The 21005-nt window shown below is 44.3% G+C and overlaps 1 protein-coding gene and 1 pseudogene across 2 annotated transcripts; one reads left to right on the forward strand and one right to left on the reverse strand.

Annotated features, from left to right (window-relative positions):
- Positions 1-2800: 2800 nt before the first annotated feature.
- LOC123095913 (ATP-dependent DNA helicase DDM1-like) lies at positions 2801-6566 on the reverse strand (annotated as a pseudogene).
- Positions 6567-15652: 9086 nt separating this feature from the next.
- Positions 15653-20545, forward strand: LOC100146097 (transcription factor ICE1). 2 transcript variants are annotated; one of them, XM_044521645.1, is made up of 4 exons: positions 15653-16795; positions 19509-19730; positions 19953-20123; positions 20229-20545. In XM_044521645.1, exons 1-4 carry the CDS (start codon positions 15770-15772, stop codon positions 20310-20312), a joined length of 1503 nt encoding a protein of 500 aa, XP_044377580.1. In that variant the 5' UTR covers positions 15653-15769; the 3' UTR covers positions 20313-20545. The 2 variants fall into 2 exon arrangements, with proteins under 2 accessions (XP_044377580.1, XP_044377581.1); XM_044521646.1 differs by having other exon boundaries at positions 20232-20545.
- The last annotated feature ends 460 nt before the right edge of the window (positions 20546-21005 follow it).

Genomic DNA, 21005 nt, shown 5'->3' on the forward strand with positions numbered 1-21005 from the left:
AAAGAGTGTTCCAATATTTCAGATTTTTTTATTTAATTTATAAAGAAGAAAGAAAAAGGAAAAGAAAAAGAAAAGGGAAACTAAAATTATAGAGAAAGGAAAAAAGGAAAAGAAAAAGAAAAAGAGGAAAAAAGTAAGAAAAAAATAGGGAACCTTCCGAAAACCGAAAACGGCACATAGGCAACGCAAAGAGGGGGTGTGCGCGTCTAAAAAAGAGCAACTATTGAAAGAGCGCTCCTTCGGGAGCCTCCTCAAGGGTCACTTGAGGTGGGCTGAGAGCGCGTCACTTGACGCTCTCAGCCGCCGCTACGTGTCGCTGAAAAAAAGGAAAACTCCTAGATTGCGACAAGTAGCGTACGTGCAGTGCGACACTTGTCGCAACCTAGAAAGGTACTCTTTAATTAGTGATTTTGATATTTATACGAAAAACATTGACGCGTGCGCCAAATAGGATCTGGCCTCTGGGTTGTAGGACGCGGCTATGTGTCGCCTGGTGCGAGCCCTGTAAGCTAGCCTGCAGGGCAGCCCGTATTGGGCAGGCTCAGTAGCCGCTGCTAGCCTACTGAAGTCATGTTAGTTGTCTGTTTTGTATTTTCTTCTGTTTTTTATTCACTATTTTTCTTTCGTTTTTCTTAACTTTTTACTTTTTATATCAGAAATATTATATAGACATATTGAAAATACATAAAATTCTAAAACATGTTAATTTCCAACAAAAATTTATACATGTATAAAAACTTTTTTATGTATATGAAAAACGTACAATGTTAGTAAAAAAAATATTTTTTTATCATGTGTAGAAAAAATGTTAATCATGTGTATAATTTGTTTCTACTAGTACATTGAAAAAATGGTCGTGTAATTCAGAAAAAATATATGATAAATTAAATTTCTTTTTCACAAGTTTAAAAAATATGTTCGGGACGTTTTAAAAAAACATGTATGTACAATGTAAAAAAACGCTCCATAGTTCAGAAAACATTGTTTTTAACATTAAAAAATGTCCCAATGTGTATTTAAAAAATATTTAACATGTATTTCAAAAAAAAATCCAGAGGATGTTTTTGTAAAAATATATTTGAAAAATGTGAAACATTTAGAAAAGATGTTTATATGTATACAAAAAATGTATAACGAGTATGAAAGATAGGAGAGATCAAAAACCAAAAGATTGAAAAAAATGTTAATCATGTATTTGAAAAATGTTAACGTGTCTAAACAAATGTTGCTGGTGTATACGGAAAAAATTATAACATGTATGAAAAATGTAGACATGTGTTGAAAATAAGAACAAGGAAAACCGACTAGAAAACCAATAAGATCGACAAAGAAACAGAAGAAAAGCAAAAAAAACTAAGAAAGCGAAGAAAAACAAGAAAATAAACAAAAGAAAAACAAAGTGTAGCTAAGAAAGAAAAAAAGAAGATACCAATGAGAAAATAAAGAAAACCAAAGCAAAATAAAAAAAAAGGAAAACCAAAGAAAAACTGGTTAAAAAACAAAAAAACGACACCCGCAAAAAAATGAAAGAAAACTAAAAAGGAAAAAGAAAGTGATATACAGATGTCCTGTGTGCACCATTCCCAAACCACTTGCCAGGTAACTTCCTGACAAAGCCAAAAAAAATAACACATGTAGAAGTGATTGTAAATTATGGATATACTGTTATAGGTACAAGATCATGCTCCATGCCATAGATGTGAAGCACGGCAATATTGAGGCACCAAAGTCTGCAGAATTTGCATTCTTTGGAGGGCAGGTGAAGCCATTGTGGGGAAAGATCCACAATTTCTGTTGGCTTATATACCAGGGCCCAGCTTTCCGGTGTACCATCTGAAATTGCTGCTTTCGTAGGCAAGAAATGCACTGTCATAGTTACTCCAAGGAGCAAATCGCTTGACAGCGATTACAACTATTTCCAAGTGAAAAAGGCTCAGCCTCTACGGGAGATGACGACATCAACCCTTATGTCAGTTGGTACTTCGATGCCACAGGGAGATGCTGAGTGTTCTTTCTCTGAAACTACATCAACAAACATATAGAACAGAGTGATCTCAATGCAACACCTCCACCTACTGACTCCAGCTAAAAGAAAAACCAGTCGCCTCCATGATCACTCATAAGGTAAGCTTTGTTAGCTTCGTACAGTATATTACAAACTTATGCAATCCAATGTCAGTAAACCAATGATACAATACATCACTGGTAAACAAGGAGAAGGGTGCAAATGATCTACCCAGCGAGCCAAAATCAAACAAATGGTGAGGCCGGAATAAACAATATTCTAAATGCACCAATTATAAGACTTTCAGTCTTCACTAGTGGCATTTTTATAGATTCAGACAAGCAGCAAGAGAGCTCTTTCCTCCAAAGGGTCAGAAAGGACAGAAAAGGGAGTGAAGAACAACCAAGGGCTTCTCATATCAATGAATAAGGATGTACAGTAGTTTGCTAAAAATGGCACTTCCTGTATTTCTTAGTTCGGACTGTAGACGTTGTAGTCGAAGACAGCGTAGTTTGGATCGTGTGGTCTCATGTCATGGTTATGTATTTTGTGTTTTAAGACTTAACCGTTGTTACTTCGTACATGTCAGTCTTACTTCGGTGTTATTTTGTGTATGCTAGACCCCCTTCGTTCCAATTTGCTTTTCCTAAAAAAACGCGGGTGCGGCATGACACCAGCCCCCTGCCGCTACTACTCTATCTGTACCAAAATTTAAGATGATTTTTGGTTTTGCATAGGGCATAAAAAAACATCTTACATTTTGTTACAGAGGAGTACTACATATGTGCTGGTGTAGTGCTTTCTTGTCCGGGACAACCGCCAACAAATTCCTGCTATATTCATTGCAAAATTCCTGCTATATTCGGCCTGACATCGATAGCCACCACAGGTTGCTGAATCAAAAATTCTTGGAAAAAACCATTTGCGCTTCTCTGAGCTCCGATGGAAATTACATCTGTAGCAGACAGAACTGCGAGTTCTTGCAGTGAGGAGCCAGCCAAAGCTGAAAGCTCCGCTAGGCAAGCAAATACTGCACTTTGAGCAGTGACAGAGGATGAATAACGAGGGCGAGCATGCAAGGGAAATCAACAACGCATCGATCGGCGCCAGTGATTTCAAATGCTCTTGCAAGTAGACAAACACAGATCAGGAGAATCCATACTACTATTTTACATGGTTTAACTCCATCGAACAATCTCCAAACAAGTGCTGCACGCATGCTTCTGGAGCAACACGGCAGGCATCACTTGTTCCCAACTTCCATGAGCAGCCAGTCCTTCCTCATGTCCATTGGGAGCGCAACAAGAGACCTAAACTGGCGGTCGTCATGGATCAGGCTGCTATAGGCTCTCAGAAGGTCAGGACGGGCCAAGTCGGGGATCTCTCTGAGGGCCTCCACGATTTCTGCAGGGGAAGGTGCCTTCGGTACCTGCACAGGCTCAGCTGGCCTCAAAGAAGCTTGAACTGTGCTATTGATTTCTCCAAGCAGGGAGAGAAGTGCATCATCTGTTCGTGGCCTCTTAGCTTTGTTACCTTCCAGCCCCGGTCGAGTGGATGGCGTGTTAGGAGTGCCTTCACCGCCATTTTCAGAAGCAACCTCTGCTGCTGCCCCTTGAGAATTCCGGCTACCAGACCTCGCACCATCTCTTATCGTGTGGTCTTTTGAGAGGTGAATTGCATCCCTGTTCTTAACAGCTTTGGCCTTGTAGCACATAGCACCTTCCCCTTGTAGAAGGAATGGATCCAACGTGCTACGAAGCTTTGAAACAAGGACCCTTCTGTTGACTATAGTTTGTTCTTGTTGTCCCTCACCTCTTTTCCCAGTAAAATCATCAGACCTTTAAAGAGGAATTGTTGTTAGCCAAGCAGAGGCACAAAAAAAAATACATGGAGTATTTAAGAAGTACTCCCTCCGTCCGATAATATAAGAGCGTTTTTGACACTATACTAGTCCAGATAGGCATTTTAGCAGACACTAAAGAGGGAGTAACTTCCAACATCTTCAAAACAAAGAAAACACATGCAAGGTATCAAAACTCCGCCATGATAGACATTTTAGCAGACACGAAATGTTATAACATGATAAATCTGCAAAAAAGGATAAGTTGATAATGAAATATTTATAAGTAGATAACGGTTTCTTCATTGCTTGTCCAGATAGGTCGTTCAACTAGTGTGGTTCTTAAGGGCTAGACATCCCTACTTTGCATTAACAAAGCAAAGATATTTACAAGAAAAAAACTAATGATATATAATTATACTTATAAGACAACGAAGTTTCTTCAAAACATGATATATACAGCTACACGAGAATATCTGTTTCAAGGGTAGCATTGGAATTACTACAATTACAGTAGATAAATTATACTCCCTCCGTCCCATAATATAAGAGCATTTTTGACACTACACTAGTGCCGAAAATGCTCTTATATTATGGGACGGAGGGGGTAGTAAAATAATTTATATCTCCCTAATTAGTTTGACAGATCTATTTAAATTGGTTTTACCACTGCATGTGAAAATTAGTCGAGTCAACACAAGATCTGGCATATGGCAGAGCGACCTTTCTGTAAGCTATGTCTCAACGCAGCGGTCAGTCAGTGATGAACACACGAGGTTGAGAAGCTATGGGTATGATGGCATGTACAAAATGGGTGGGCAAAGGAGGGAGTGTTAGCTGAATGAACTGTACCATGATTCCAATTCCTGATGGGATGAGAATATATTGGGCATAACAAAGTTCAGTAGGGACCACAAGTCTGCTAGGTTATTTTGAAATGGTGTCCTGGTCAAGAGGAGTCCATTATCCATCGGCAGCCACCTTAACTTCCTCAATAATTTGCATTCCAAGTTGTTCAGCTGATGGCCCTGGGAAAAGAAGTATGCAGTTGACATATAAATACAGAAGAGTGAAAACCGCAAAGGACAATGATTTAGGGTATTTGATTTTCCGTCAACTCATCAAAAACAATGTACTTCCACCTGTAATGAGCAAGAATTTTTGCATCGGACATGGCCATCTCATATGAAGTCACTATTATCGGAAAATCAGGGCCACCAGTTTTGGGCATCAACTTTCTCCTAATCTCTGCCCGAGCAAGTTTATCTCCATAATAAATCAGGCACGCCATAGATGGAACAAGCCTGAAACCAAGGTTCTCTATGTAAGACATCAACTAACAACACGGAAAGGAAACTTTGGAAACTTTACCTTGAGATCTCATCCACCCAGTTCGATAGAGTGAGAACAGGGGCAATGATCATGTATGGCACATGCAGACCATTCCCTTTGAGATGAGCAAGAAATCCAATTGTCTGAATTGTTTTCCCAAGACTCATTTGATCTGCTAGTATCCCATTTAACCCGTTAAGCCAAAGCGATATTAGCCACTTCACACCCTCTATCTGGTAAGGCTTTAACTTCCCACCAGTCACTAATGGAACAAGCTCGGACTGCTCTTTTGCCCACATTTCTTCTTCTGTGAGAGTAGCGCTATAAGCAGAGCTATAATTGCTATATCTTTGAAGCACCTTCTCAAGTATAAATTCCGAATAGAGCTGGGTCTGGGTCAGAAGCTGAACAAACTTGTTAACCTTTGTCATTGGGTCAGAAACAAGTCTCACGGCTTCTTCTCTCCCTTCGGCCTCGTCCTCCTCCTCTACATTAAGCCGGGCCTCATATAGCTGCACTTCCTCCACTTCCATTGTTGCATCGCTATCCTTGGCCTCAAGGTCAACAGATGGATATGAACTTGCATCAACATTCTCCTCCTTGACAGAGTGCAACAACTGATCCTCCTCCTTCACCCCCTTGACGATGCTTAGCTGCCTCGGTGGTGAGGGAAGCATCTCCATTCTTGGCTTCCGAGATTCGAACACTCTGCGTCAAATAATCAGTTAAATCAGATCGAAGAATCAAAATCATTGGAGAACTTGCAGAATTTGGTCCAAGAAAAAGTGAAGGGCCTTAAGCTAGAGATCTGACCATGCATTTTAGAATAAATCATCAGTACCAAATTAAAACCTGAAGAAATAGCACCAGGAATCAGCGACCATCTAAATCCTGACCGTCATCTCACCACACAGCCTCCTCAAATTTTGACTACTCCTACACCCATAAATGCTGAAACCCTAACTAAATCTAAATGCGAACATACACACTAGCCAGTCGCACGAGACATACCAATCAAATTAGCATGAACTCTAAAATATCGATTTAAATCTTATAGTCGAAGGGAAATACATATTTTCATCTCGCGAAAGCTAATTCCCCAAATTTTTCTGAAAACCGAAATCTAAAATCCCCTCCCCCTAAAGAACCAGATCCGTTTTCCGGCCCCATGAATGATGAATCCTTTGGGGAAAAACATAGTACCTTCGAAGGAACAGCCGGGTAAATGGATCGGGGAACAGAAAAGATTTGGAATCAAAGAACTGGAAAGGGGAGAAGAACCGCAGGGGGGAAGTGGCGCGGGACGGCGAGGGCTTCGGAAGGGAGGGAAGGGCTTCAGGCGGGAAGGCGTGAGCGGAGATGACAGAAATGCCCTGAAGCTCGACGGGAAAATTTCTCTTTCTCCTCGTCAGGGCCCGATTCCTGGGGAGCTCCTATGCAGCGCTGCAGGCGCCCGTTAACGATCCGGCGCCTGCAGCGCTGCTAGCATGGGCCGGCCCACTAGCGTGCTGCCACAGTCTTTTTATTTTTCTTGTTACGAAAATAAAATTATGAAATCAAAAAATGTTTACTGATTTAAAGAAAAAAGGTTTATCCATTTGAAAAAAAAGTCATATCTTAAAAAAAAAATTCATATTTTTAAAAAAGGTTCATCAATTTGAAAAAAGTTTATTCAGAGAAAACAAAAGTTCATTATGTATTTTTAGAAAAAGTTCATTGAACTGAAAAAAAAAGTTCAGAAAAAAAAAAGTTCATCCATTTTCAGAAATATGTTCATCGATATTCACAAAAAGTTCATCAATCTGAAAAAAAAACTGTTATTTTTTTAAAAAAGTTCATAGAATTTTCAAAAAGGAAAATGTCAACCAGCGCCTAGATGGGCCGGCCCATTTACGGACGCCACAGGCGCCAAATAGGAAATGCCCGATTCTTGTGGTCCTGGCCTTCTGGGCTTTGGTAACATAGCCCATTATACGTGTGTTCTTTTTAGCTGAGAAAGTTTTTTTTCGACGAAGGGTGGATTTTGTTGGCTGAGAAAGTTTGAAACTGTAAAACAGCTGTTCTGTGTTGTCTTCATTTACTAGAGCTGATAGCTAGCTTTCCAGTGGAAACATCCGTTTTTTGTTGCCCATTTACTTTGGTTCCTCCCCACTATGATAAGCTTAGAAATATGGAAATGCCTGCTGGAGCTTGCTTTTTAAAAGTTTGAAAATCATATTTTTCAAGTTTCAAAACATTCTGAAAAGAAATACACGTGAACCTAGGGATGTATACAACATCTCTTTAGATTTTCATGAGGAAATGCATTTTCATGAAAGCTACAAAAATATCATGTATTTCTAGCACATGTAATATTCACTATAAAGTCCATAATTTCTTTATACACCTCACACCAAAGCATATTTCATCATGAAATTTTACAGGAATGTAGTATAGATCTCTATCTTGATTTGTATTTTTTCTCAACAATCTTTTAGGACTTGAAACTATGATTTTTTTATTCTCTTTTTTAAAAGACGAGCTGCATGGAGCTCGAGCTCCAAAAATCCATTCTCGATATCCAACCATTAATAGATAAAATTCATAAAAGGATACCTAGGTGCAGAGGGAAATTGCTCTCTTCCTCTGCTAGACATGCCTTGGTCAAAGCCTGTCTAGCTAGTGTTTCAGTTTACCAATTTAAGTTTCCTAAAGGGGTCTTGACTTGATCAACACTCAATTAGCTCATGAGCAGGCGATGGAACCCTAGCCACCCACCCCTCCTCCCCTCCCTCCCCGCCGCCACCTGAGGACATCGTCGGTCGTCACGCGGCCTCTAGTGAAGGTGGTGGCGAGGCTTTGTTGCCTTCCTCCATCGCAGGGAGCTTTGGGCATCGGGACAACGGCCCTAGATCTGGCTGGCGGCATCGACCTCTTCGGTGGGTGGCACCGTAGGTGTTGGTCGGCGGAGGGGTTATGCTGTTGGATGACTACGACAGCGCTCTGGCCCCAGAGGGCGTGCTGGAGGAAGCCTAGAACGAGGGGATCCCCTGGTTGACTCTGCGTCGACCTCGACGACTATGGCAGCGCTTCGGCTCCGCTTTTCCCTCCTAAGGGTGTGTTGAGCTTCCCCCTCCTCCCCGCAATTAGTGGGTGAAAACCTAGGCCTTCAATTTGGTCGGTTAGCAGCGGCGCACCGGCGTCATGGTCCTCCTTGGACGCACCGGTTTGGGTTGGGTTGCTGCAGTTTGTGGGTTCGCAGGCACGGGAGGCGCGGTACAACGCGGCGTCGTCCACGATAGTGGCGATGCCCGTGTCGTCGTGCTCCCCTGGTGCCACTCCTCCGGGAGCTGGCTTGGAGCGGCGAGTTGCTGAACCAGGCGCCGGCTTGGAGCGGCAACTTTCTCCGTCAGGCTAGGTGAGGGAGGTGGAGCAGCGCGCTGCCTCGCTCGTGTCCGTCGGGCTCGGCGGGCCACCCAGCCGGCTTTTATATATGCCAAAGACTGCTCTTCTTGCTCGTCGGATGCCATCGAAAGGGTGGAGAAAAGGTGGAAGAAGGAGATGGGAAGCGGCGGAGTGGTGCAATTCTTGCCCGGCGTCTGGCCTCCTTCAAATAGTCAGCGGACAAGTGGAGCTTGCTCGGCGTTATGTTTAATGTCGCCCGCTCGTGAACGGACGTGTGATCGGAGTAGGTTTCTCGACTTCCACACAGGTTTAATGGAGGCGTTTGAATGCGGCGAGGAGACATGTTCTACTAGGCATGCAATGGGCGGCTCACTCGGTCGGCGCGCCGCTTCAATGATGGAGGAAGTGAGAGGACGTGTCCGTCCTGAGCCATCTTCAATGTGGAGCGGCCACTGACGCCGGGTGAGAACACGCGCGGGCGAGGTAGGAGAAGGTTTGAGCGGGCCAGGATGGTCAGAAGCAGGCGTGGGTGCTGTTCGGACGCCCGCAAAGCCCCCATGTCTGTCTTGGGTTTGCAGAAGAAAGTACATCCAGACCGCACTGCAGATCAATACAGCCCCGCGTTGGATGATACAACACGTCCGGACCGTACGATCTGGATGGTTGCAGATGTTTTGAGGGTCGGTGTTGGAGATGCCCTAACGCGACCCGGATGGTCGCTGACATTTTAAGGGTCGCCGTTGGAGATGGCCTAACAGTAGTGCATGTCCGAGGCGTGCAGGCATGCATGCATGACCGAGTTACTAGCACATGCGTTGCTGTCCATGAAAATAGTGCAACGCAGTTATTGAGCAGAGGTCTCTCTCTCGTTTTACTACTGTCACATGAACATGGCCCCTGCCCTACATGATGTCCGAAAGTAGGACACTCAGCTACATACACACATACCGTTGTAATAAAATACAAATAGTGGTTGAAATAAATACCGCATGACACAATCAGATCGACCATGCATGTATATATAGTACTGCCCAGCATACAATCAGATCAGAATAGCACCAGCTTCCGGTTGATCATCACTGCGGTGTCTCATTGTTTTGCATTCAATTGAAAACAGTCCAACAGTGCAAATATATGCATGCAACTCTTTCAATGTACTTTGTGAAATGGGAGTGCACACATGCATGTTTTTTGTTTAACTTTCAAGAAGAAGATGTTTTACGTTGCCCTTTGAGGTGTGCTGATGGAGCCGGTATATTCCTCTATACACAACGGCACTAGCTCAACCAGTCAGATAGCCCCAAAAACAAAGACATGGAAATTCACAGGGGCACACACCTACGCAGCCGTCTGCAATCGTCGATGTGCGCCTTGATCCAGAAACTTGTTTCCGCTGATATTAGATGAAAACTAGAAATCCCGTGAATAAGACACAATATACTTGTACGAATGCTTCGTCCAATTGCTTTTCTACACCCCTTTTCTGTATGTTCTGTATGCCCCCCCCCCACCCCCCCCCCCACCCTCTTGTTTTTAACAGTGCTTGTTTTCGTTCAGGTTTCTATCAATTGTTCCTGTTCACCTTCTTCTTCCCCGGTCGACCTGCTGCAGTGTCATGTTGCACTACTCTTGTCTTCCATGTCATATACTTTCTTCCTTTTGCTTCTTTCGTTGTCTTCTTTCTTAATTTATTTTACATCTGTCCAACTATCATCGTCTTCCTCTTATGTCCCATTGCGAATTCATCTGATGGTTCTTCGGATTGCAAATTCACTTACTCTTTATTCCATGCCATTATTGTGGTACGGCAAATAATGCCATCTTCCACATTGAAAGAGCGTTTAATCGATCAGGGGGGGGGGGGCGAATGGGAGATTTCTATCATATTCTTTGAAGGAATCTATTTTTTGAAGAAACAAGAACTAAACATTGTGAAGAAATACTTGCAAAATTAAAACTAGGCTAGGCATGCAGTCAATGTTGGGAAAAAAAGTCATCAAAATAGTGGAAATCATGCAAACTAAGTAGCAGTACATGCAAACAAGACACAATAACATACATGTATACTTAAGTACAACTAAACTGAAGACGAAACAAAACATAACAAAAACAACAGAATGGTCAGTCAAATTCTTCAGAGAGGGGAGGGGACAAACTCTTCACACATACAAGTACAGAATGTAAGAGGTGAAGATATTGAAACCAGTTGCTCTGGAAGACACATAATTTGTTGGACCAGTTTCAAGTTGTTGTGAATACTTTACGCCTGGTTAGAGATTCTAAGATTTAACTCAGAAGACCAAGTCTCACCTTATTCTCCTTGAGCTAAGATCACTTAGACTTCGCCAATCACTCTGGTAAATCTTCAACGTAGACCTCCGAAACCTTCATACTTGTTGTTCAGCTATCCATAATGACTCTTGGATACTTTAAATTGACGCCTAACCGTCTGGAAGATCACAATCTTCGGAAGTAACAAGTCTTTGGTTCACTTAGAAGAAATTCTTTTGTGATGCTCAATCACTTTGGCTTTTGGTATTGGATTTTTGTCCTCGCTATAATTCTTTCAAATGCCCCAAGAGGATTGGTTGCTCTAACGATACTTGTCAAATTTAACTCGGAGCGGCCAACCAACTTATGGTGGAGGGGTGGCTATTTATAGCCAAGGTCGCGACCCATGGTCCTGATATGCCTGTTGGAGAGGACGGGAACCAGCTATTGCCAGCTTGGAAACGGTCAGAATTTGATCTCTCAAATGATTCATGATATGAGAACCAAACTGCCGGATTTCTAACTCTTCGGTGAGAACATTAACTATAGCATCCCAAAGAATGTCATCTCCGACGCTGAAGAAAATGGGTTGCACTGCAAGAGACTTCCAAAGTCTTCACTCAAAAAAATAGGTCTTGGGTTGAGCATTACTTCAAAAATACCGTCTTTGTATCACCTAAACCCCTCTTACTAGTATGGTTTGCCCTATGACTCAAAATAAAGAAAAAGAACTACAAAAAGACTAACTCTTCGCAATCCAATTCTTTGACTAATTCTTCATACAAGGCACACCGAAATATTGAATGTATCCTTACATTTTTTAGGGGTTGTCTGCAACGGTTAAACAGAATCTTCAAGGACTTTCACCTATATACTCACAAGCACATTAGTCTCTTAACCATGTCATCAATACTCCAAAACCATAAAGGGCCACTAGATGCACATTCACACATTATCCTCGTTATGTTCTAACTTGTTAAGTTACATGTACCACTGATTGCATTCTTTGAACCGCAATGATCGTTTTTCCATTTGATTTTATCTTACTCATAACCTATTAGATCTTGCTTCCTTAAATTACGTTATACGAAACTTGCCTTCAATTTTTCCCTATCTTATTTCACTTTAATTTTTAAGTTTTGTCCCCCGAAACTTGTGGAAAAGAAATAACCGTGCCAAGTTTCACAGTTACAAACTTACCGTACAACAACGTCTTCACTAGTTTTCTCGTTTAGTACATTGTAATTTTTTAGTTGTTTCAGCAGGCGACCCGACACACGGGTGCAGCTGGCGTACATGTAAGAAACGCAACATGGCACCCTACCCGTTGCCCGGATGCACAGAGTGCCCGAACGAATGGGCATATGCGGGGTGTGCCCGGCCCGTAGACGCACCCATCTGGTGATCCAGCACACGAGCTTAGAGGACGCACGCGAACGAAAGGGCGACGGGGCATCCAGACAGCTTACCCGATAGCAACGAGCCCCATGAAGCCCGACCAGAACAACCGAACGGTCGGGTGGTGCGGGGAGTCACACATGGGGTGAGGGCAATGACCCGCCAATGAGGCGGCCCCATGCGCGCCCATAGCCCATGCCCTCATGGACCCCTGAGGGAAAACCGTGCGACTGTCACACCCCTCACAATCGGATACTGGGCGGCGCGAGGCGTCACCTGCAGGGCGAGGGCGAGCAAGGTAAATGAGGTGGCCCTACACATGCCCCCACCCCACGCGTCATGGACCCCCGAGGGAATAAGGTGCAGTGTGAGCCGCTCGTCACGATCGGACGCCCAGGAGCATGCCACACAGGCATCGACAATGTGTGCGCGTGAAATGGACGACCCAAAGGGCGCTGAATCGCTCGGATGCCCCCAGGAGGCAGGTACTACATCATCCTTTATAGGAGTAATAACTTCCATAGATTGTTCATGTAAATTTTGATTATAGCACCTATGCATAGATACCACTTTTAAAACCAACATATTAAACCATTCCAAAACCAATTACTATTCAACTCTCCAAAAAATATAAATGAAGCAAGAGAGTTCTAATCGTCTCTATAAAACTACAGTCATGCCCTAACAAGTATAAGTGAAGGAAAAGAGCATCTACAAATATCACTCAGCATAGAACAACAAGTATCCAAACTCCAATAGATATAAGTCAAACACACAACATTCTATAAAGCCAGATTCAAAAGATATAAGTCAAGTGCATAGAGCATTCTATAAATTTAACAACCAAGGACCATAAAGAATTATCCCCAATCAGCATGGTGTTTGTTTATTCAAAAAAATAAGAAAAGTAGCACCCTAAGAATTTACGCAGATCATGTGAACAAATAAAAACTTAGTCCCAAACGAGACAAACCGATATTTCTTGAGGAAGTTGGTTACATGCCCATGAGGGGCTTTATATTGTCTAAGGGTCCTTGACAAATGATCAACTCTACCCTTGAAGTAAGGAGGTGAGGTGGGAGGGTAGAACTAGATAATTTTCCATCCTTTGACCCATGCGCTTCTTATTGGACTAGGAGGTGGGTTGTGGCCCATTAGGGAAGAATCCCTACACCATGAGGAGGTTTCCTTGTTTGGGCTTGGCCCTCTTTGCTTTCTTGCCTTCTCCTTTGGCTTATTCTTTTATGCGGTCTTCCACTTTTGACTTGTTGACCATGAAGCCTTACTTGGATGTTCGTTGACTCGGATGACTTTCTTGGATCCACGGGTGGCTTGGATTATTGTTGACTGCCTTGACTTGTGTTGACCGCTTGGGTGGCACTCCATGTAGGATAGGGGATCGGATTTGAAGTAGGGTCAAAATCCACTAGTACAACAATTAGTTTCTCATGCATGATAATTTATTTACACACAATTGCCATGCTGTCTCCTTTATACATCACCATGGCTAGTACTTGTGTACGCGCCATGGCAAGTCTTTATGTATGCACCATGTCAAATTTTACACACCGTGTGTCAAATGCCATACATACATGAGTTTTCGAGATTTTTATGTTTTTTTTTCTTTTGCCAAATGTCTTTTGGCCTTTTTTTTCTCTGTTATTTTTATTGAGACCGTGTTTTTCACTAATGAGAGATGCGTAAGTAGTTTTTGGCTTTTATTGTCTCGTTCATGTGTGTGATTCACTGCCAGGGGTCCAAAAGAGTTCACGATGAGAGAGTTAGAGTATCCCTAACAGTCTCCCTGTTCCTAAAAATTGCATATATAGAGAGCGTTGAGCCAAAAAAAAACATACTCCAACAGTCTCCCTGTTCATCAATAGTTTTTGGGAAACGTTCGCCACCGACTAGTCGGCCGAGTCTTCGACCGGACACACGCAAACCATCAGATGAGAGGACATCGCACGGCCATGCACGCACACAGGGCTCCTCCAACGTTATCTTCTTCACCATCGTTCTCCTTTCACCCAAACCTTTCTCTGGTTCTCTCTCTGTATCTCTTTCATCTGCCCTTTCATGCACGGCTGCACCACCGAGCTTGCCGTCGTCGACAGCTCCGCCGCCCCTGTGGCGAGCCGCTTCCCAATGCACCCAAAAAATCGCGACACCTGTTGTTGACACGGACCACACGGGTGCGGATCCAGCGGGCTGTCGTTTGCAAGCTCAGACTACTACGTTAGAACGTGGACGCACCCACGCTGGCTTCGAGTGGACGACACGCCGTGCTGGGACCCGGAAGCGGAAGGTTTTTGCTAGAAGCTCCTCACCGGCGGCGAGCTGCGATAGGGAGCACACATGGATGCTGCAACCGGCGACCACGGGTGCTGGAACCGGCGACCTCGGTTGTTGGAAACGACGACCACGTTTGTTGCCACCGGTGTCACAAGCGCCACGAGATGCTGCAACCAGCCGCTACAATTGTTGGGACCGGTGTCTTCGTTTGCTGGAACCAGCTTTCTTCGTCGGCGGTGACCATGGCGACCGCGGGATGACATTGTTGCCTCTACTTTTTTTGCTGGAATCAACGGTGATGCTGGAACAGTTGCAAGAAAAAGCTTCAACCTTCCCATCGACAATGCTGGAATTGATGTTAGGTGAAGCCACGACCAACACTGACGGCAAATTGTCGAGGGCGGTGTCGAAAAATACCGGCGGTAGACAAGCTGCAACTAACCATATGCTGCAACCGGCTGAGCATAGAGCTGTCACCGAAGAAGTTGAAAGCTGAAACCGGATTAATCAAAAAGCTGGAACCAGAGACCAAAAATACTTCTACCGTCATATATGTTTTTGCTGGAACCAATGGTTGTGACCACACACATAGTTGCCGGCCATGCTGCAACCGAGGTTGGGGAAGTGGTTTTCGTGGCCGACGACCCCGCGGCGCTACCATGGATGCAACATGGGAGCGGGACAAAAAACGGTTGCGTTGACTCTTTTATTTTTTGCTTCGATTTGGCGATGGCGAGCGCCGCGGCGAGCGTCGATGGCGAGGCAAAACGGGCAGGGCAAGAACGCGCTCTGCAACGGGGAGACGGATGGCCGCCATGTATTTCTGTTTTATTGTTTTGGGAAAGACGACCGAGAGGGAGGAAGACGACGCACCAACCCAGGGATCAAACGGTTGGATGCTGCCATATCGAACGCACGCGCGATGACCGGCCCAAATTTGGGCGGGCTGACCGACGCCTATCACTGGCCATATTTTTTTGGGTAATAGATAGGAAAAGCAAATATTAGGAGGGGTGGGTATTTTGGTAAATTGACACTTTTCTTTCTTCCGTGGGCAGCCAGCAGTGGACAGTGGTTTCCTGCCATGCATATAGACACAATTCGGTGCGAGAAATAGAAGTCGACTCGGGGACCTCCTCCACCATCTTCTCTCCTCTGTCCTGCTCTGCCATCTCTGCGCATCGCAGCTCCTCGTCGGGCAGTTACCACACCAAATATAGCCACGCAGCGCCGCCATTTCCGCGGCTATGCTGTCGCAGTTCAATAGTTCTCTTTGGGTGCAGGAAGGCGACGTCCATGAACACCAGGGCCTCGGTCACGACCAGGCGGCGCTGATGGGGCAGGAGGCCGGCAACGACCACAACCAGCACCTCCTGCCTATGCCCTCGGGCGGAGGCGGGGGGTTCCGCGCCCCACCGATGCTTGATGACGACAGCTGGTACTTCAACCCGGGCGCGGTCGGCGACGCCGCCGGGAACGGGTCCATGATCCCGGCGCCGGCAACTATGGAAGCGTCGGGATCTAGCTCCGGATTCGGAGATGCTTCCCAGATGTTCCCGCTCCTCAACCCGGGAGTGGGAGGTACGGGACCGCTCGACGTCCCTGGGTTCGACCTCGACATCTCCGGCGACCTCTCGGCGTTTCTTGGCGCCGGGAACGCGCCGAACACATCCCTGCTGCCGCGTGGGAACACAGACTTCCTCGGCTCGTTCGGTGGCTTCGGCACCGCACCGGCACAAACGACGGACTTCGGTGGCCTCGCTGGTTTCGACTTGTTCGATACCGGCGCCCAGGGCTGGAGCGGCCCATCCTCAGAGGGGCCGGCTGCTCCGGCGCCCCAGACCGCTCCCTTCTCTGGGCAGGGCAACGCGAAGGCGCTGAGGCCGCTGGATACCTTCCCGGCGTCGGGCGCGCAGCCAACGCTCTTCCAGAAGCGCGCACTCCGACGTAACGCCGGGGAAGAGGACGGCGGGAGGAAGCGTAAGGCAGCGGAGCCTGACATAATACTCGACGACGCCGACGATGACATCATCAGCATCGACGCGTCCGGGTTGATTTACGACTCGGAGGACGGGAGGGGCGTCGAGGAGAGCGGCAGGAAGGACGGCAACGAGTCCAACGCCAACAGCACGGTCACCGGCGGCGCTACGGCTGAAGGGAACGCAAAGAAGAAGGGGATGCCGGCCAAGAACCTCATGGCGGAGCGCCGTCGCCGTAAGAAGCTCAACGACCGGCTGTACGCGCTTCGGTCTGTCGTGCCCAGGATCAGCAAGGTGAGAAATTCTTTGCCTTTTGTACCAAGAGTATCGTTCTCATTGTACTGTTTGTCACAGTTCATCCGCGCATCTCAGTTGCAATTCTACCTGTAGATTATGGATCAACACAGGCTTTGAAACGTCTGTGTGTCATCTACAGAATAACAGAAACCTTAGCTCATAAGTTTGTTGCTGGTATACACACCCCTTAGGGGGTGTTTGGTTACAGGGACTTATTGGTGTAGGACTTAAATAAGTCCCTTTAAGTCCCATCTAAACCAAACAAGAGGAACTTATAGGGATTTAAAGTGGGCATTTGAGACTTATGAAATAAGACTCTCAAAAAGGGACTTATAGGGACTTACAGTTGTAATATGGTCTTTTAGTCCATGTTAAGTTTCAGTAACCAAACAAGTAAGGACTTATTAGGGACTTGGAACTTATAAGTTGGGACTAAAAAAAGTCCTAGGACTTATGAACCAAACAGGGCCTTAGTCTGAGACGTTCTGTGGTTTAGCATCTACTGAGACGTTCTGTGGTTTAGCATACACACCCCTTAGTCCATGTTATCTTTGCATTATTTTGCGTTGATGGTTCTCTCTATTTGGCATGGTCGTAATTCTAGTGTTTTAGGATGACTGCCTATCATATTTCTATTTGCCTTTGTTAGATTAGAGTAATTTTAACCCGCAAAAAATGATTGAAGTAATTTTAGGTATTAGTCATTACTTGGTATACTGTATATATATTCTTTGCATGTATAAATTAAATTGTCGTAATTTTTTCATTAGTAGTCACTTGATATACGGATTTCCATTTATCGTATGAATTAAATCGGCACATTTATTTTATTAAAGGTAAATTGTTGTCCAGCGTATCGCCATTCACTGTCGCTGCTGGCATTTGTTCCGTTTCCACTCGATTATCGTAGAGTTGTAGCGAGCGAAATTACTCCTCCGCGGCTGACCACCCGTTGGGGGGTCGTCTGCTCGGCCGGACACAGTTAGGCATAGGGGCCCACGACGTGACCTATGCTCTCTTTCTCGGTGTGGCGCCCATGCATATGTGGCCTTTTTCTCTACTTATTTTTGTGTGAAAATTTCAAAATTCCGAAAATGCAAATCATTAAATTTGGCGTTTCCATCGTATTGTCATTAGTAGTCGCCAGATATACAGATTTCTATTTCTTAGACGAATTAAATCAGCATATTTATTTTACTAGAATAAATCGATTTCCACCTTACCGTACAGCTGTCTGTGTTGTCTCTTCTTCCATTTCTACTCAATTACCATAGAGCTGTAGAGTGTGAATTACTCCCTCGCGGCACCCTCACCGCTCGTTAGGGGAGCGTCTTCTCATCGGGACACTGCCAGCGGAGTGGCTCACGCACGTGGCTTCTCCCCCTTCACTCTCAGATGCTCCCTTTCCTGATGTGGGGCACATGCACATGTGGCTTTTTTGAGCTTTTTTCCCGTGAAAGTTCCAAAAATTGAAATATATATTGAAAGTTCAAATATTCTAAAGTTTAACTTCCGAAAGTTGAAATTTCAAATTTTGATTTTTTTTAAGTTTAAAATTTAGTTTCAAAAAGTCCGACAAGTTTCAGATTCCAAAAGCTAGGCCAAGACTTTTTGAAAGCCAGTTGTGTGATTTCCAAAAGTTGCCAAAAATGAACATGCAAGTTTCCAAAAAGGGAAGTTGTCCTACTCTAGATTGACACGTAGGGTCATAGGCATGGCAGTTAGCCACGCCTGTAGAGAGATAAATCATAAAAGTAGTTAGATGCTAAGATTCATGCCCTAGCTCACTGTCTGAAATAGTAAATTATACTTTTTTGGTGCAAATTGTCGTGTAGAGCTGTGGATGCACACCAGTTTGAAGAACGTCTCATATCATAAGTGAGGTTTTAGCCTTGTTAGTCACACACAGCTTGTTCTGGCTAGCTTTAAGATCTACTCCAGTATTTGTCGTCCAACTTTTCTGTTTAGTTTCTACTGATGATTATGTATTTGCATGGCCATAAGTTTTGTTTACAAAGGCTACTGAATTTATACCTCTCGAACTAAATAACTACACGATTTTATTTCCTATGTGTTGCTTCTTATACGAGTTAAATGTGATTGATGTCCATGAGTTGTACTACAAATAGATTTCTCTCGAATATACTATTGCTATCTGCTTTTGGTGCATGTTATTCAGGTTCTAGTCAGTTATCAGAGGTATAGCAGATTGCAAAAAAATATAAAGTTTTAAATCATGGTTTTTTGCATTACCTGTGACCCGCCAGAAAAGTGCAACTTCAAATACCGGAGACTATTGTACATCATGGAACTGTTCAAAAGACATCAACTACATTTATTTACAATGATTATATTTTATAAAAGGGCATTTTTTATTAACTCAAAATGCAACATTTGGTGGATACAAAGCATGATGAGCACACACCTGACGTCGATTTATATAATTATATAAGGAGAATCTTTTAGTTTCACGCACAAGAAAATCCACAAGTTTTTTTAGCTGGGAAGAGCATGAATCATGGTGTACTCTACACCATCTACTATGGTTAATTGTTTATTACTTGAGATTTCATCTTTATCTTTTTTCTGAACAAAATTCATCTTGAGTATGAATTGTACTTCTCTCACTGTGTGCATACATAGAATTCACCAATTATCATTTCTCTCTATGGCTGATTGGCTAACTGATTTATGTGGTTGCAATGGCTAGATGGACAGGGCCTCTATTCTTGGTGATGCAATCGAGTACCTCAAGGAGCTCAAGCAGAAGATCAATGTTCTTCAGAATGAGCTGGAGGCATCTCCTTCCGCGTCTTCGCTGCCTCCGACACCTACAAGCTTCCACCCTCTGACTCCTACAACTCCTACAATGCCCGCGCTGCCATCTCGCGTGAAGGAGGAACTGGCAAGCTCTGCTGCTCAGGAACCATGTGTAAGTATCTCTGGATCTCTCTGAATTTTCACTCAAGCAGAGCTAAACCTGCATATCAAGAAATTTGCCCCCCTTGACATGATATGGTATTCCTTTTCTTTTTGCTAATGTTAGCTAGCAATAGATGGGAAGAAAACTAAAGCTGTAGAAGATTGATGTATACATTAGTTTGTGTGATCATCTGCATACCTGAGGTTTATTTTCTTTCTCTGGTTGCAACAGGTTGAGGTTAAGCTTCGGGAAGGTCGGGTTGTCAACATCCGCATGATGTGCTCTCGCAGGCCAGGTGTTGTGCATTCTTCCTTGAAGGCCCTCGAAGGCCTTGGTCTTGACGTGCAGCAAGCTGTTATCAGCTATTTCAATGACTTTACATTGGATGTCTTCAAGGCTGAGGTACTGTAGTACAAGTCTGTCACCACGGTTTCTGAAACAGTGGAATGTAAATACTTTGTGCCGTTAAAAAATCCCTCAACTTACTCTGTTTGTTCTTCATGTCAGCAGTGCAAGGATGGCCCTGGTCCTCAGCCTGAGGAAATCAAGGCGGTGCTCCTGCATTGTGCGGGGTTCCATCCAGCGGTCTAGGAGGGCAGGAGAGCCGAACCAAGAGCAGAGGACAGCATACCAAAGGAATTTACAAGGAGTCTTTTTTCGTTCCAAAAGACGAATTTGCAATAAGTACCCATGGTTTTGGACATAATAATGTCAGTTATCTGTTTTACTCGAGTACTTCTCGGTACATGATTGGTTTCGTCATGTTTAAGCCTGAACGAGAATTGTGTTTGATTAATAATAAGGCGTAAAACTTTCTTGGATGATCTGTCTTTTTGCTTCCTTGCACGATTTTTTCCACTTTTTTTGGTTGCTGTGGCTTCAGCTTGGGTTACAACAAATAAACGATGATTCTGTTCTGGTGAGTTACTGGGATCACGCAGCAGGCGGAGTGGTCGCTGTACTGGACCCAACATCGCCGTCTTCACTGCAGCCTGCCACTGGCAGGGTTGGATTTGGCTGCTTTCCAATGAAAGCTTGGTAAGAAAAACTGGTCCAGTGTTTTGGGGTAAAAATAATCGTCACTTGCAGCCTATTTAATGCTCCCTTCATTTCATCAAAATACCAATGCTTATTAGGGTTTTCTTCTTGATGAAAAATTGGTTGCTGCTTTATTGGTCAACTAGCTACGGGATAGTCCCAGCTCAACACGTCCACGGTACAGCTCGGAGCAACATACAACAAAGTCTAACAGCCGCATAACACGCGGCGCGATAAAAAAGCGTT

Source organism: Triticum aestivum, chromosome 4D (genome assembly GCF_018294505.1).
Source record: "Triticum aestivum cultivar Chinese Spring chromosome 4D, IWGSC CS RefSeq v2.1, whole genome shotgun sequence".
Taxonomy (NCBI): Eukaryota; Viridiplantae; Streptophyta; class Magnoliopsida; order Poales; family Poaceae; genus Triticum; species Triticum aestivum.